Consider the following 17,246-nt stretch of genomic DNA (forward strand, 5'->3'; position numbering starts at 1 on the left):
CTACCTCTTTTTTTTCAACATTTACCTGACTCTGTCTCATTTTCATGCTCCTCCTCATGCTCTCTAATGTGATCTCTCAATCTGATAATTATTACATTACAAAAAGTCACAAAAAATTTGGCAGACAAACAAGCCTTGTGAAACATAAAAAAGTTATTTTCTCACACTTGTGATCAGAGGCTAATTAATGCCAAAGTCACCCTCTGTTCAACAGCAGCTTCCACAGGATTTCAAGACAGTTTTTTACAGTGTTTACTTCTTGGTTGTGTGTGTCATCAGGTTGCTGCTCTGAAGTACCTGCCAACAGTTCTGCATGATGTTGAGAACGTGTTTGATGCCAAACTCCTCAGGTAAGCTTGCCTTTTAAACACACACACACACACACACACACACACACACACACACACACACACACACACACACACACACACACACACACACACACACGCACACACACACACACACACACACTAGCACCTTATCTTTAGTCTCATTCAGGGACACTGATAGAGAGGATATATGGGAGCTTTCAGCTCAGCTGAAGTTTTTCCTCTTGGCTTTGTTCAGTGACCCCCATCCTTCTGTCCCCCGCACATTCCATCCAGGTTGAGCCCACCTTCTTTGATAAAAATCTCATCAAACTGACATATACACAAGGACACACACTCAAACGCACTCTGCGCCTCCTTCATGTGCCCCTGAGTAAAGAGCAAAACCCATTTGAACCTCTTCACTCAGGTTTATTCTGAGTCTCCTGACGAGCAATACGACGGACTTGGAATGGCTTGTTTAACCTCTCTTTGACCCCACATCAAATGTACAATATACAGTTTAGCCCAGAAAATGTCTTCAGCGTATACACGTTACCAGTGGCAACACTGTAGAAATTTCAGGCAGTTGATTTGTTCTCTAGCAATTCCACAACCTAACATGGATCCATTGTTTTGCTACGGCCTTGATACTTTACCGGATGAAGATTTGAATTGATGTTCTCTTGACTGGCCACATTCTATTTCAAACACCCTCATCCTCGTGATTTCTCTTTTCACCTTTCCGTGACCTGTGTGTGCTTTTGTGAGTTTGGATTATCCACATCTGCCAGCTCAGTCTCTGGAGTGGCTCGACGTCAACGCGGTGTCACAAAGGTGCTACCTTTTAACACCTGCCACAAAGACACGCACCAGCAAATACGCACATGCACAGGTGATGAGGCACAGGTGATGAGGGGCAGAGCGTTTAAAAATCAGTGCACATATTCTCACTTTCTGTCATATATTTTCCTTTTCTGTCTCTTCCACACACATTCACTCACCCCTATTGTCTGACTTCTTCACTTCTTTACTCACACATGCACAAACACATAGCCGAGCCATCTAAACTTGAAAGCAAGGTCCCCATTGCATTCCTGATCAGAAATGCCTCAGGCGAAGTTTCCAAACGCAAGCTGTGTGAATTACAATCACCACGCAATGAGGTAGACATCAAAGCTTTGTCTCGGCCTCTGTATAGTCACATTCCTGCACCTTGTAAACTCACCTGTAGTGTGATTGGCCGGGTGGGATGAGCACAGACATCGTCCCCTATGCCTTGTTTTGTTTGCTCTATGTGTCCTTTGTATGTCTTTGGTCCTTTTCAGGCGGGGCATTAAAAGGATTGCTCGGGTGTTTTGAAGTGGAGTTGTATTGGGTACTCATCCATAGTCAGTGTATTACCTAAAGTTGATGGCGGTTGACATGCACCCAGTTTGGAGAAACAGACACGGGGACGGGGGCAGCAGCAACATGTATTTTAGCCACCTAAAAGAAAGGCCCACTTAAAAAAAATCAGCATCCATTTAAGCGTATGCTACCAGACTCAGTTTACAAAAACAGTAAAGATAAGTTTCATACAACAACATACAAATTTCCCCCTCGAGATGAATAAAGTACATATCTATCTCTATCTTTCACTTTCAGTCTAGTTCCCTGTCAGGAAAATATTCTAAAGATAGCGTACACTTAAACTCAATCTTAATGCGTCTTGGGCGTATTCACACATGTACTTAGAGCTGTCCACTTGTGATCGGATCACCCAAGATGCATGTTAATGCCAGGTCTGAACAGGGCCTATGTGGGAATAGGCTGACATTTGGGGTTTTAATTAAATTCGGCTCAGATGATTAGTGGGCCTGATAAGTCTGCGCTGAGCCTCTGTGCCCCAGCGTGTCTTCGTGCCAGCTTATGCACATCAAAAGTCATGCAAACCTTTGTTGTGTTTGGAGGTGGCAGTGGTGCATTTCATTCTTTTATACCACTATTAAAAGTGCTTCTGCAACCAGTGTGGCATAATTTAAAGAGATGGAGACAAAGTAAGAGACAGACCAAAAAATGTAGATAGAGGGGTTTGCCATGCTCTGAGCATTCAATCTTCCTAAGTGACATCAGGGCTTGCAACCAGCCTGTTTAATTATTCTAAAATTGAATTTGGGTCGGAGGATGACTCAAACCTGTGTCTTCATTAAAGCGTGTTTAGGCTTTGGCTCATTTGTTTTCATGCTGCATACACAGATTTGCTCATGTCTACTTCCACTGTGCTATTAGTCGTTGCATATGTTTAAAGCTTGACTTATGAAGATGTGGTTGTGTTTTTAATCTTTATTACATACTGGGAATAATCAGAGCGAGGTGATTTATTTTGTTAAAATTCAAAACGTGTAAGAATTTATTGTGCCCATTTTCAAGAAAACAACCCTGTTGCTCCTCCTGTGTAAGGATCAGGCTGATTATTTATTCCGCTGCCTATTGCTTTCTCTCTGCAGTGAGCAGCTGCATGACTTTTATTCCTGCATCCCCCCTGAGAAACTCCAGAAACGGAAGGTGGCCTCCATGACTGAAATTGTCAGCAGCCAACTCTTCCAGAAACAAGGTGTGTCATTTTTTCAAGTTATAGGCCTCCGCACTGAGCTGCTAACAAATAGCGGACTTAATGGTTGTGTGAAGAACCAATCACAGATGTGCACGGTACCAAACAAATGCCAACTCATTCGGGGTGAAATCCTACCAAGCATTAGTTGCTTCTCACTTAAAGGTTGAGATCACATTAAAAGGTCTATTATACAGTGAATAATTCCAGCCCAGCAACAGGACTGAGCACACAGCTGTTCCCACTGTACTTTATGACCAGTAAGGGTGTGTTTTGCTTCAAAGGTTTAATCTTGATACAGCACATTACATAAAAGTGTGATACAAAGTGCAAGGGTATATCCATTCCCTGTAGGGCAATCCAGTAAAGTACTCTGGATAAAAGCATTAGTCAAATGGTGAAAGGTCATACTAGTGTTTATGCATTCATGCTGTATTTGCTTTACTGATGCACACACACACACACACACACACACACACACACACACACACACACACACACACATTCAAGTTGATTTCACTTATATAGAAATGACTTGTCCCATCATATAACATAATGAAAGAAATTTGAATTGCGAATATTTACCCGATTTGCCTTGTTCATTTGTTTGTTGTTAGGTTTAAAAAAATGAAGGATACACCTACTCTACCATTATGGTTGCATTCAGCATTCAAATAAAAGACGACATAGATATTTGTGAGTAGTTTGCCAAAACGATCTTTTCCTCTGGGTATTTTCTACTGAGACAAATAAAGCAATATGGACGTTTGATGTTGATGCTGTAACAAACCATTTCAGTGCTGCTATGTTCACCTCCACTGACATTACAATCAGCGCAATGGACCCCAGTCTGATACCGCCTTATTACAATCAGCAGAGGCACCAGTTAATGTCATGGTAAATGTCAATTCAAGTCACTCTTGCTGAGATTAAACAGTCATGAGGCTAAAATAAATTCGACCTAAACATATATTTGTAATCATTGGCAATATATATATATATATATATATATATATATATATATATATATATATATATATATATATATATATTTGTCCTTGAGGTGTTGACATTCCCGATCCGCCCAGACTGAAAATGTCAATGAACGTTATTGCAAGCAGAGAATGACTATGCCATTCACGCCCCAGTAGGTGATGGTGGAGAATACAGAGAAAGACAAACGTTATCCATATTAATGTCACAGGTGATTCTTCTGCCAAAAGAGAAGAAGTAATATCGGCTAACGTTTCAGGCATATTTGTAAGACAGGAAGTGTTTTCAGAGAGCTGCAGTTTTCACTGTCATTAATGTGTCACTTTTCCGACCATGCCTAGTATTCTAAGTGATTTTCACTAGATTTGGCATAATTGCCAGGGACACATGTTTTTGTCTGTATCATACCTTTACAATCCAGTACACATCAATGATAGCGCACCCCCCACCAATCTGAGTCCACCCCCTACCTCTGTTCAGCCCTATTATGTCTGTCTAATTTGCTTGTAGCGGGGTGATAAGTGGTGGTTCCCCCCGCAGAGGACCAGATGGTGATGGATAGAGTGGGCTAATGTTTTGCTGGTCTATAATACACAGTTGATAAGGGGGATAATCGGGACTCTGCAGCGCAAACTGAAGAGTTGGAAGTAGGCCGTGAGTGATTGTGGTAGACCAAAGTTGGTTCAGAAATCACTAAGTGGGACTGAGAAGGGGTACCTGCTGGGCTGGGCCAGACAGATTCAGTGACTTCATGGACATTGCAGGTTGTGTATGAGAAAGAATTCATGCACACATGGAGCAAACACATTTGTATGCATTTGTATCAGAGAGACTGGTGACACTACATCCCAGCATGAGTGTATTTGTGCATTTAAGTGTTTGTGCAGTGGTGCATGCTAAATGGCTGTGTGCACTACTTTGGATGTTGTTTCTTCTCACTGTAGCAGTGGGTCCTCTCATCAGTCAGTCGCTGCCAGCCAAGTCAGTGGCCGGTCCAGAATACGGTCCTTTGGTATTGATCGTGGTTCAGATGATTGACTCCCCGGGGGCGAGGGCGAGAGGCTCGGTCTCTGGCTAGCTGTCAGCACGCTCAAAGTCACACTCTGTCACCAGGAAAGGAAGGGGAGAGGGAAGAAAGCGATGGAAATAACAGGAGGGAGCAATGGGGATGTCGGGTAGAAAAGAGAGAGCATAATAAAGAGAAACCAAGCAGAGGAATGTAGGGTGGTGTGCCAAAATGCTACATATCAATTTTGGCAAACTAAGTCCTCGGAATTATCAGTCAATATGTCAACATTTTGGTAGCACATATTTGGTGATTACTTTTAGCTCCACTCATAGCCTGGAGTGTTTCGATATGCCAATAGCCATTTATAGAGTTTGTCATTTTTTAAATGGTGGAAGTCTCAGTTGGGAATTAACCACTTCAGATGCAAAAAATGATGAAGATGGAGTCAGGCAGAGGTAGAGGAGAGACCAAGGAGATACGAACAAACAGAGGAGGAAAGGATGGAAAAGAGGTATGAGATACAAAGAGGAGATGGGAAGAATCTTTGGGAAAATAGAGACTGGGAAGAGAGGAAAGAGGGACGACATGATGACTGGTAAAGGTGGGGCAGGGGCAGAGGGTAAAGGGATGGGAAAGATGGATGACGGAGGAGTAGGGAAGTGACACATGCTGGTTAGAAAAAGAAGAAACAAGGGATTTGAGACCGATAAAGATAGAGGAGAGAACAGGTGGATGGTGGTGGTGCCAAAAGGAAACAAAATAGCTTGGGGAGACTGCAAAATAGAAGTTTGTGAGAGAGACTGGCCTTGTTTTGCTATTAAACAGTCCAGAAGTGATTAAAGTTTTAAGGCCTGCTCACACGCAATCTATCAGCAAACCCACATTCCCCCCTCTCTTCTCCCCCCATCCTCTGGCACTGTGCTTATTTATTTATTCGCTCTTTTATACATTGGTCTATTCCATCTCGATCTCTGCCTCACCAAATGAGCGCTGACACCCAGTCTAATTGAGATGCATTTTAGCACTGGGATGCTAATCAGAGGGCTTCTATGCCAGGGTGTCATTTGTCCGGGAGGCTGAAAAATGCAGCAGAGCTAGATCATATATTTATAATGGCTAATGGCCCCCGGTGTCCTATCACTGCTCTGCAATACATATTTAATACCTGCCTGTCTGACTGTCTGTCTCAGCAGGTCTGCCAAGCTCGCTCACTAGGGAAAAATGTCACTGACAGTGTAGGAGAGGTTAGATGATAGAAGGGGAGGGTGTGTGTGTGTGTGTGTGTGTGTGTGTGTGTGTCTAAGACAAGAGATCACCATCATGTTTGACAGATTGTAAGAATGAACGATCCAAGAGATCATTATTTTTTGTTTTTTACTATATATTCTGAATATTCATTGTCCTTTTATTGCAGATGTAAAAAAACTGATTACAAAATCCATCATACAAAGCATTTGGGTGGTAATTGGATTATAAAAGTACCGACTGCAATGCAACCTCTCTGTATTTAAAATCTGGATGAAAGTTGGTATAAATGAATCAGCTCCTTTCTGAAAAAAATGTTGGTGAAATTGAGCAAAACACAGAAAATAATATGCCTTTAATAACTACCATGTATGTAAAATTGTTGTTATTCAGTAGGAAAGCATTTGCTATTTTTGTAATGAGGTCCTGTCACATGGTCACAGGTATTTGGTTTTCTCCAATCCTTGTTTGAAATGAGTGTGTGTGTGTGTGTGTGTGTGTGTGTGTGTGTGTGTGTGTGTGTGTGTGTGTGTGTGTGTGTGTGTGTGTGTGTGTGTGTGTGTGTGTGTGTGTGTGTGTGTGTGTGTGTGTCTAACTTGCAGATTTTGTCTGTCCATGTGCTTGGCTTTCTCATGACTGGTTGCATCCATGGTCAGCGTTTGAAGGATTGGATTTTTTTTTTTTCTTACGCTCCTGATTAAGGCTTTTGGCAAGCACATACTGTATACACACACACAAACACACAGGCACACATGCACAGATACACATGTGCATCCTGTCTTACTGGTTAATCTGGTTTTGAGACTAAATTAAATTTACGAGGCGCAGTATGGCTCAATTTAGGCAAATTACAATGCCGTCAGGCAATCACTGTGACAGATTGAGAGCATCAACACTGATAAGGGGGAAAAAAGAACGAGAGATCAGGGAGAGCAAAGAGCAGAGGGACATAGGGATGAGTCTGTCATTGTGTTCGCCCACTCATTTCCCAAAGCTGGCCAAAGTCCCCGATTCAATCCACTAACCCTCTACATTTTCTCAGCCAGGCCGCCATTTCCCCTCCTCCATCTGTACAGCTGGAGAAAAGACTGCAGTCCTGTCGCTCGTCTTGTTATACATATTAAAGAGATTAAAGGAAGCCCCATTTGCTTTGGTGTAATGCTCTTGTAAGTTGAATTTCTACAGCAAGGAAAACCGTGACAATATCCCATAATACAGAAAATCATAAAAGCTGCCTGTGCCATTCGTAACTATAACAATGTTTGTTTTTTTAAGGTGTCATTCATATCAATCCATATAAACGACAGCGATCCCATTTATTAAATTGCTTGTGCAATTATACCGTGCAGAGCATTATACCGTATTGTTGACATTGTTCACACCTATGTCTATATGTCCCCCGCTGTGATATACTTAACAGATGCATGTCAGTGCTTGATGAATATGGTTGAGTGATGTACTGTACAGTTATTATTGTCAGGATTTAATCAGTGTTGAGTGATCTCGGTTGTTCCCGCATTCTCTACCAATCAGCATTAGTGACAGGTCACTTTAGGCCCCAGTTATGGGGATACTGAACGTGATTTTCTACATCTGGCCTGTAAGAGAGCTTAAGATGACTGAGATATTACCCTGTAACTAAGCAGGATTTGGCTATAAATGTGGATTTATGTGGTCTAAAGTAAGATTAGGCTGTGTTTGTATCTTAAACTAAATCTTTGTTTAAAAGAAAATGCAAAAAGCCAGTGTTTTTATTGGTGAAAATATGGTATGTGATATATGTGTGAGGGTTACCCTAAGGGTAAGCAAGTGTGTGCATTCACCACAAATGACCTGCATGCATTTATTGTTATGGCTTTCTGCAAGCCTTTAGCAAAGCAGCTTGTTGAGCAGTAATTTCAAAGCTGTCAGCTTTACTGCTGCTCAGGTTGTCTGAGTATGAAACAGGTTGCTTGCTGGCCCAATAAGCCCCCATGTTTCCATATGTTCTATCCCTAGTTATATAGACATATTAAGAGACAGTTATGTGAATCGTAGAAAACAAAATCAAATGGCTGCTGTGTCTCCTAAAGCTGTCTAAAATCTAAAGTGCTTCTCTCTGTTTTTCACTCTGCTTCTTGTGAACTACAGTATCTCTACAGCACACCTCTTCTATTCTATTCTATCTCATAATCTCTTCTAACTCCTCTTCTCTCACCTCTTCCCTTACCTCCTATGTCTTGCTCTAATATATTATGTTATGCCGTGTTACATTACATCAGCCTTTGTTACATCACATTAAGGTTCATGTCACGCTTTGCTGTAACTGCATTGAGATCATGCTCACAAACACCAGCAAAAACTGCCCACCATACCTGGTAGAGGATTATGAACATGAATTAAGCGGTGGCGTGTGTTTGGGTGTTTGACAGAAATTAGCCACAAATTATTTTTGGCTGTTGTTTTATAAGCCGACCCAAAATAGCTTTGCTTACTGTAGAGCGGTGGGTTGATGGTTCCAGAGGGTTAATGAGAGAGGGAGGTAGTTTTGCCATTCATTCAGAGGCTGCAGGGGCTGCAGGTTTGGGACATTGTGAATGAAATGCTGGAAGAAAAGAGGGATGGATGAGACTAATGGAGCAAAGTGAATGGAGTTTAATCATTTTGGGAAATGCGTCTGTCTCACATCTCCCTTCGTCTCATTTATATTCTTATCCATTTGAGTTTGTTGGTTGACTTTAATGGAAACTAAATGCAGCCAAGGACAGTGGAGTGACACAACAGCCGGTGTATCAACGCGCTTACCCATTAATTCATTTAATACAGGTGTGAGAGCAGTTGAATGTTAACCAGAGACAGGAGCTACCTGACAGAGCAGCTTGGTGTGCTGTAGCTGTTTTATTGTGTTTCTCCGGTTGCAGCAAAATAACATTTCTTGGACTGATTAAAGCTGCATGATCCCTGTTGGGACCTTGGGTCATTATACAGCAGCAGCGATAACAGTTGAAATAGATGGCATTGAATATATTACGACAAATGATTTCAACACTTTAGTAAAATGGACGTGACATACATAATATGTGAATAAAGATTTGAACATTCAGCATAGGTATTTTTGTGCTCACCCTATCATTCAACCTGAACTAATACAAAGCAGGATTTAGAAACTGAAATCAGATAGAGGCGTAAGCAGAGCCAGCAGCTTCGTGATTTATTACTCTCTTGTTAGAGGACACTGAGGATTAGCCTGCCCAACAGTCAAAGCATGAACATGGTTCACCACAAGCCATTCATCTGCCATTCATCTGCCTTGGTTAAATTGATCAAAAACGCTGTAGCAACTATGCTACCAACAGCCTAATTGGTCAATCAATTAAATAGTCATATGGAAGATGAAGCAGGGGAGGAAGGCACATATGAGGGGTGGCAATTAGTGGGTGACTCCTAGACAGTGACTAAGACAGCTGTTTGAAACACAGGGTAAAATAAATGAAAGCTACATCTAAAAGGACAGCTCAAGGCATAATCTGATCAGTAAGCTAGTTAACTATCTACTGGGAGATTTGTTTTTAGCGATGCTAGCTACCCAGGCAAAAACAAGACGGCAGTCGTTCAATGCTAATTTGGTTCCGAGGTCGTGGCCCCAACCACACACAAAATAGTTGGAAGCCTTTAGACCAGAGGTAGCCAACACGGTGCCCGCGGGCACCTGGTCGCCCGCATGGACCACGTGAGTCGCCCGCAAGGCATGTTCTAAAAATAGCACTAGTCACCATGGAGCTCCGTCTAAAAATTTAACTTAATGTTCTTTTTGAATCAAAAATCCGAATTGTGGACGCTTCCCGTTGGAACCGGACGCGCGACCCCAGCCACCCCCGCCGCGAGCGCACCCCGTCGTCAGGTCCGTCAGTCCTCGGAACAGGCCGCGGGGCAACAACTCGTGGGTGGCGGGGGTAGAGGCGAGGCGTCGCAATCCGACCGAAAAGGCCCAGACTAGAGGTTTGAAGGGTTAGGGTTACCCTAACCCTAACCCTAAAGACGCTCGCGCACCTCGGCTATAGGCCTAGATGAGACTTTTTCATCTGGCAAGCCGTGTAGTAGGAGGTCTGGAGGACGATCGCCTCCACACCATGCAAATCGGTCAAGTTGTGGAAAAAATCGCTCTTCATTTTGTAGGGATCCATCCAATATGCGTTTCTATTTTCTGGCGATAACTGCTGTGTTCACTTTGCTCCATTTTCAGTTTGCGCAGTATATAGGTTGTTCACTTCCTGCCCTCCATCTAAATGTCAGGTGTCATAATAGTCAGGTGATTGCAAACAAGCTATAGTTTGAAGAAAACATGAAGAAAAGCAATTATGTTCCAGACAGCACCCTTTTCTGTGATTGTGTTTACTTTGGTTTTGCTGACAGTATTTGTTCTGGGCCAAGTCTCATCAGCATCATAGCAAAGATCAAAGTGAAAAATGCACTTTTGGGCATCATTATATATCAACATAATTCACTAGTGCACTCTATCCTCAGTAACTTATAGCCATATACTATTCGGGAGAGCACTCATTTACACAGGCAAGACAATTTTATGCCTTTCTATGAAAGAAATATCATCCCACTAAACCATTTTGAGGCAGCTATCTTGTTTACAAATTGTTCGTCAAACATATTTTATCACCACACCATAACAAACCAGCGATTTAAATAAAGGAAGAAGTGAGGACGGACAGGCACAACCTCAATTCATACAGAGAAAATGTAAGGCTTTGAATTTCAAAAAGGGTTTAAAGATGGAGCAAGAGGAAAAAAAAAGAGGAAGGAGGGAGGAAGACAAATGAGGGGTGGAGGCAGACTGGATGAGAGGAGACTCCCACAGTGACACAGAGGGATGAAAAACCTGCTGGGAGAGACATTTAGTCGTCACCAAGTGGAAAAACAGTTGGCTTGGTCCCAACCCCCTCTCAACAGAAAAGATTTACTTGTCGTTGCGCTGCCAAACCTCCTCATTATCATCTTTTCTATTACTCTATCTTCCCAAAAGCAAGGGACGACAGGGAGGGGAGAGGGATGGACAGAAAAAGGAAGACGACTCTGATTTACATGCCTCTTAGAAACTGAGATTGCATCTCATTATCATGTGCTATAGTTTATTGTGTTTGGCTGTCAAATGAAAAACATGGAACAGGGAAGAGATGAGCTGGCTGCTGAGCCATCAAAGCTACTCTCTGTGTGGTGGCCTGCCAGCACGAGTGGCTGTCTGCTCTCACAAACTTGGTAACCGAAACACATTTCCACATGCTTACACCAGGCACAAAGGGATTCCAACTCTTAAACAACAAATAGCGGTGAAGCTCTAACTCAGATACAAAAAGGACAGTTTGCAGTTGGGCACATAGACACACATTGGTATTAATAATAAAAGGCTGAGATTACAGCCAGAATACATCGACATTTCCAATTGAATATAGATGAGTACTTGAAGCTCTGTTGGTGTGCACTCTGAATAGTTTGTGTCTTGTGCATCAGCACCTGTGTGGATTTCTGTTTATTTGAACTAGTGTGTATAACTGCTCACGGTTAAAGCTAGATGAGAAAAGGATAAAATGCGTCCCAATGTTTGCGCTAAGACATTGATTTCCATTTGCCTGTCAGTGCCCGTTGGCGAAGCTTTGTTACACAGCATGGCGGGACTGATTTACTGCATTGTTGTCCCACGGGATGAAACACATAACATGCATCTAAATCACACAGGCAAGTGCAACATAGAAACACAAGTGTGCATAGGAAAGTGAAACCATTGGTGTATTCACCTATGTTCATTTTAGTGTGTGTCAAATTGCCCCTTTTCCATTACAAAATGGCTTGTAAATTAGTAGGTTTCATTTTTTTGACCCCCCCTCCCATCCTTAGTTGAGCTTCTCAGGCAGCATCTCTTTTTAGACTGCTTCTTTACAAAGGCATCTGCTAGCAAGCTCGACCAAACAGACCTTTGCAAAAATGGTTTACGGTTATTGGATTAGGTCCATGACTGAGGTTAGACACTGCCAATCCTGGAGAAGGAATGCCGGATTTGTATGGAGCCTGAAAGGAAGTTCTGTCTTAGTGGCTCAAGCCAGAGAAAATCTAGAGCACATGGCACATGTAGTACTGCTCTATCTACTCACTGAGAAAACGAGATACGCAGCTTGTGACAGCACAAAACTGATGATTGGTCAGACTAGTTTATATGGCTTTCAAATTACTGATACTTTATTATAACGATTGTGGTAAAAAATAATTTGACCTGAAATGTTGAAATTAGAGAAGCAGAATTATGACGGACAGACAGAAAGACAAGAAATGGGAACCAAGGGGAATGTGTGAAAGGACACGTAGCGGGATCAGCAGAGAGACAAAAGACGAGATGGAAAACAACCGTCGAAAGATTGAGACGGAGAAGACGGAGATTGCGTTATGCATAGAGGACCAGGGAACACAAATAATAGAAATAACAGATGAAGAGAGTGAGGCACACACAAGAGGGAAAGGAAGCCACCAGGATGAGTGAGATGAGGATAAGCTGGCAGAAGCTTCAGGTTGTAAGTGGGAAGCTAAATTAACAAGATTTTTGCATTTAAGGGCCCAACAGATCTGCAGGCATTGTTGCGTGTTGTCAGCAAGCCACTGCTTTTCACAGTAACAAGGAAAGTTCCTCTAGCTCAAATAAAGACTTTTCTTTTTACAGATAGTTAAACTCAACCAATAGGATAATACTCTTATTAATGTTTATTGTGCCTCAGTCAAGAAATAAAATCACTGCATTGACCTCAAGTGGCTCGACTTGCAGTATGTTCTTTTGCATTATCTGTTTTAAAAGAAGTTTAGAAAAGGAAATGTAAGAGGCATCCACCATGTCTGATTGGACCACTGATGTGATCCACTGTGTGGAAGCATCATTTGTTTATTTAAAAAGCTCATCAGTGTGCATGGAAGTTTTTTGTTTTTTTCTGCATACACTTTGCTGGGACAAACACACCTTCTTCACAGAGGTCTGAGTGTACGGTCAGCCACAGTGCAGTGCCCCAGAGCAAGAGTTCCTTTGAATTTGCTGTAATTTCAAATGCCCTCTTAAAGAATGACCTCCACCCTGGGAGCTGCACACCGTTGTAGGTGTGCAGGTGTTGTAGGTGTTCTTACAAGACTGGAAGCCCTGAGGACCACAGTGCAGTTCAAAGAAGCCTCTGAGAAAGCTTACATTCAGGCTGAAGCAGCAGATATTAACATTCCTGATGTTATTCCAGGCGAGGCAAGGTGCAGAGTTAAAGGCACTGTTCCACATTGGTGACTGAAGCCGCAGAGTCTGGAGGAGCATTGCCAAGGCAGCCTGTACTTCATCATTTTTTTATGCTCATATTCAGGAGCTACAGAGGCATTTTGAAGGGAAAGGGAGGTAAGGTAAAATCAAAACAGACGATTCACACCCCGACAGATCTGTCAAAGTAGGATGCTGGAGATGAGCTAGCTATTAGTTATGTTTTCTATAAGTTTTCTGAATTTAAAGATGAGAAGAAGCTGCAGACTTAACCAAAGGTGTTTCACTCTGCATACACAATCTCCCAGGAGAGCACAGGTTGTATAGAGACTATTCAAAAAGCATGAGACTCTGGTTGTTTTTCCATCACTCTTCAAATTGATGAAAATATATAATATTTCAGTGTCGGCACGCTTTGTAGAAAGTACGACCAGAGTCGTGTGGATTGTGTCACTGTGTTTGGACCATGACATTGCAAGTCTGTAGTACTATACATGAACTCTGAGTATGTCTGCTACCTGACTGTTGCTGAAAGTTCTCTTTATTTAGAAAACAACAATGAAATAGGAAATAAGATCACGTTTCAATCTTTGTCTCTATAACGCTCCATCTCCACTCTTTCTATCGCTTTTTATTTCTCTCTATCAGTTTTTCAACTAAGGCAACACTCTGTGTGTTGGCTAAGAGGATAGATTTAGAAAGTACGACGGGTCATACCTTACTCAAGACAAAATTGTGCACCTACAAAGAAAGGGCAACTTGTCCTCTTTGACCATATGTTCTTTGACCTTATCAAAAGGCTAGATGCCATCTAGAGTGTGACGTATTTGTGTATATTCACCTTAGTTTTCTACTTGATGTGCAGTAATGTTATGAGAGGAGTTTCGGTAAATGTATTCTTGCATCTCACTGCACATTAGTGTAGACCTTGAAATTGAATTGTGGTTATGTTTTCATTACGCGTGGCTCCTTGCACAGTAAAAACAAAACGCCTTCAATCCCAACACCTGCTTTCTATTTCACATTCTCTCCCCTGAACATGTTGCACCTAGAAACACCAGCTTGGTTTATTTCTTAGATCAATAGAAACAAGGAAGCAGGTAGCTTTAGGGTCATTTGACCAGGAATGGAGTTCTCCTCAGATTTAATGTTACATCCAGCACCCGTAAGGCAGATGGATTCGTTATTGCACACACAACAATACGGCTATAAAACACAACCCATAAAACACAACCCATTGTTTTCTCTATCTGAAAGGAGAAAAGATGATGAGTTTGTTGTTTGATGGATAAAACAGATGTATCAGGGTTTCTACTCAAATACAAAGCTGGCAGCATCTAAAACACCATCCTGTAAGGCCACAGACCAGGAGGCCTCCCTCTTGTCTAATGAACATTTTTGTTTCACATGAAACATGATGTTAATTATATTTAAATTGCATGGCACTGAGATGGTTTTGGTTGACATCCACTTTTTCCAGTTTTCTCACTGAAACATCCCCCTCCTCCCGTTGGATTTCCTCTCCCTGTCCAGGCCCCAACCTCCGTCTCCTCCTCCGTCTCCTTCTCTGTCTCCTCCTCCGTCTCCTCCCTCAATTTCTCTGAGTCATTGAGGGCATTCAGTGACTCATGCTAATCCCCCCTGTCTCTCTTTCCCTCCCCTGTCCTCTCTGCATGTTTGTGTGATGGAGTGAGTGTTGTGATGAGGGTCCACTCAGCAGGTGTATAAGCCTGGCTCAGTTAATAATGGAACTAACAAGCATCAGCCTAAATGAGCTTTTAATGTGCTCTGTCAACTTGCAGCTATATGAGAGGGATGAGGTGGGGGGGGCCGAAAGATAGAGAAAGAAGATGACAAGGAAGGCGGTGGTCAAGGTAGACGAGTTGGAAAAAAAGGAAGGATCAGTTATATTGCAATCACCGTTTTCTTATATCGTACATATTTGTATCTGCATAGTACATAATTCGCATTAAACATTGAATCTGACCTTGAGGTAAATTATTTGACCTTCGAGTTAAATCCATGACTCAAAACCACTGTGGCCCGTTTGACGATCAAGTTTGTTTTAGTCATTATGTCGCCAGCTAACGTCAGCATGACATGCTTTGAGTTAGATCTGGGATAGTTATATATGTAATGTTGACAGCTTTGATTATTAGACTTAAAACATGATATACAATTCTGGATCCTCATCTTTGAAATCAATTAACTGTAACCTTTGGATATTAACTGTCTGTAGGAAATTTGGCCACGGCTCTGCTGACTTTCAAACAATATCCGATGAGAGTTTTTGTAGGATGAAAATCAATCATTTTAATTATCTGTCAAAGCGTGCCTGGTCAAATTGAAAGTCTTGACAGTGTTATTGTCCACAAAACAAGGTGTAGTTTCAGAAGCGTACTGTTCTTTTGTGTTCTCAAAAAAAGCGAAAAGTTTAGAAAGACATCTTAAAAGAAAAGGCAACCATTTTACAAAGCAGGAGGTAAAAACCCTGCATTTTGGAAAAAGCATAGCTTTTTATTTGAATGAAAATAAACAGAAACTTGAATCACTTTAAGTTTAAAATAACATGAATTTTGTTTGCAGCTGAGAACACAGATGCATTCAGGATATTGTTGGACAGCAAATAGACACAATCAATCAATCAATGAACCAATCACGTTTTATATATATAGTAACTTTCAAACAAATCAAATGCAATTCGAAGTGTGTTACAAATGATTAAGAAGACGAAAACAGGATGAAAATGGAGACGGTGAAGAGACTATTGTATCCAAAATTAAGTTAAGAAAAACAAATAAATAGAAGTACACTGAATAATAAATAAATCATGGTAATACAGTAAAATAGTAAAAACAAAAAAAACATTGATATTTGACTTTTATTCTTACTTTTTAGTCGAATGCATACAGATGGTTTATTCTCCAAAGAGCAAATAAAGTTACATCAGTTAATTTGTTTTCCAAGTATGCCATCAAACACCAACGATGGTCACCGTGTGCATGAAGCACTATCCGTTCTTTGGTTTATCTGGATGGCAAGCTACCAGTCTTAATGTTACTATTGAATAGGCAAAACCCTTTTGAGAAGATTTATGACACATTCAAAAATCTTACCTTTATGTTTACTGCTTTTACACACACTTTAATTTACTCAGGTCTGCTCGAACTTCACTTCATGACAGTACTTTTGCTACTTTAGTCCTTCAGTGATTTCCTATAATTCCTCAAATGAGTTTGGACAATCCCCAGAGAAGACTGTGACCATATAACATCCTTAAAGAATTGATGGAGTGGTTTAGCACCATGGTCTAAGTAATATAATAGTAATAGTAGTAAAAGCTGACTATTTAAAACACTTTGGACTGGAAAGCGTGAGACTTTTTTAAATTGTAAGGTTTTACAGTTTTTTTTAATTTTCCGTTCTCTGTGTAGGCATGTAAGAAAAATAAGTTTAATTTAAGAATTCAAGGTAACACTGGGTGAAATTCTTTTCCCACTTCGACTTTGACATAATATTTTATTAAAGTAATTACTGATGACGCGTTGCACCTTTGACCAAATCTACACATGAATTAGTAAAGATTAGGATCAAGCAGTGAGATTTGAGAGAGAAAACATTAGGCTGTGGTGATTGATGAGTTGCCTGTGTGGCTGACGGAGCCGCAGACATGCATGGAACTGTAAATGGACACTTGATTGATATCACTCCATTGTGCAGTCTGGGGTTATGGTTGAATTTCTTCTTCAGGGTGAAGTGGCATCATTACTCAAAGCTGTGTGGGCGCAGCTGTCTCCACAGGTGCTGCACCAATTGATGCCAGGGTCCAGGGTT

The 17,246-nt window shown here is 41.4% G+C and overlaps 1 protein-coding gene across 1 annotated transcript in view; it reads left to right on the forward strand.

Annotated features, from left to right (window-relative positions):
• dock2 (dedicator of cytokinesis 2) overlaps positions 1-17,246 on the forward strand; it is an 87,647-nt gene that overhangs the window by 21,747 nt on the left and 48,654 nt on the right. The window contains exons 23-24 of the mRNA XM_076103076.1: positions 280-350; positions 2,798-2,904. Coding sequence (XP_075959191.1) covers positions 280-350; positions 2,798-2,904 — 178 coding nt within the window. The remainder of the gene's footprint in view (positions 1-279; positions 351-2,797; positions 2,905-17,246) is intronic.

This window comes from Anarhichas minor, unplaced genomic scaffold (assembly GCF_050575085.1).
Source record: "Anarhichas minor isolate MPS153535 unplaced genomic scaffold, ASM5057508v1 ptg000028l, whole genome shotgun sequence".
Classification (NCBI taxonomy): domain Eukaryota; kingdom Metazoa; phylum Chordata; class Actinopteri; order Perciformes; family Anarhichadidae; genus Anarhichas; species Anarhichas minor.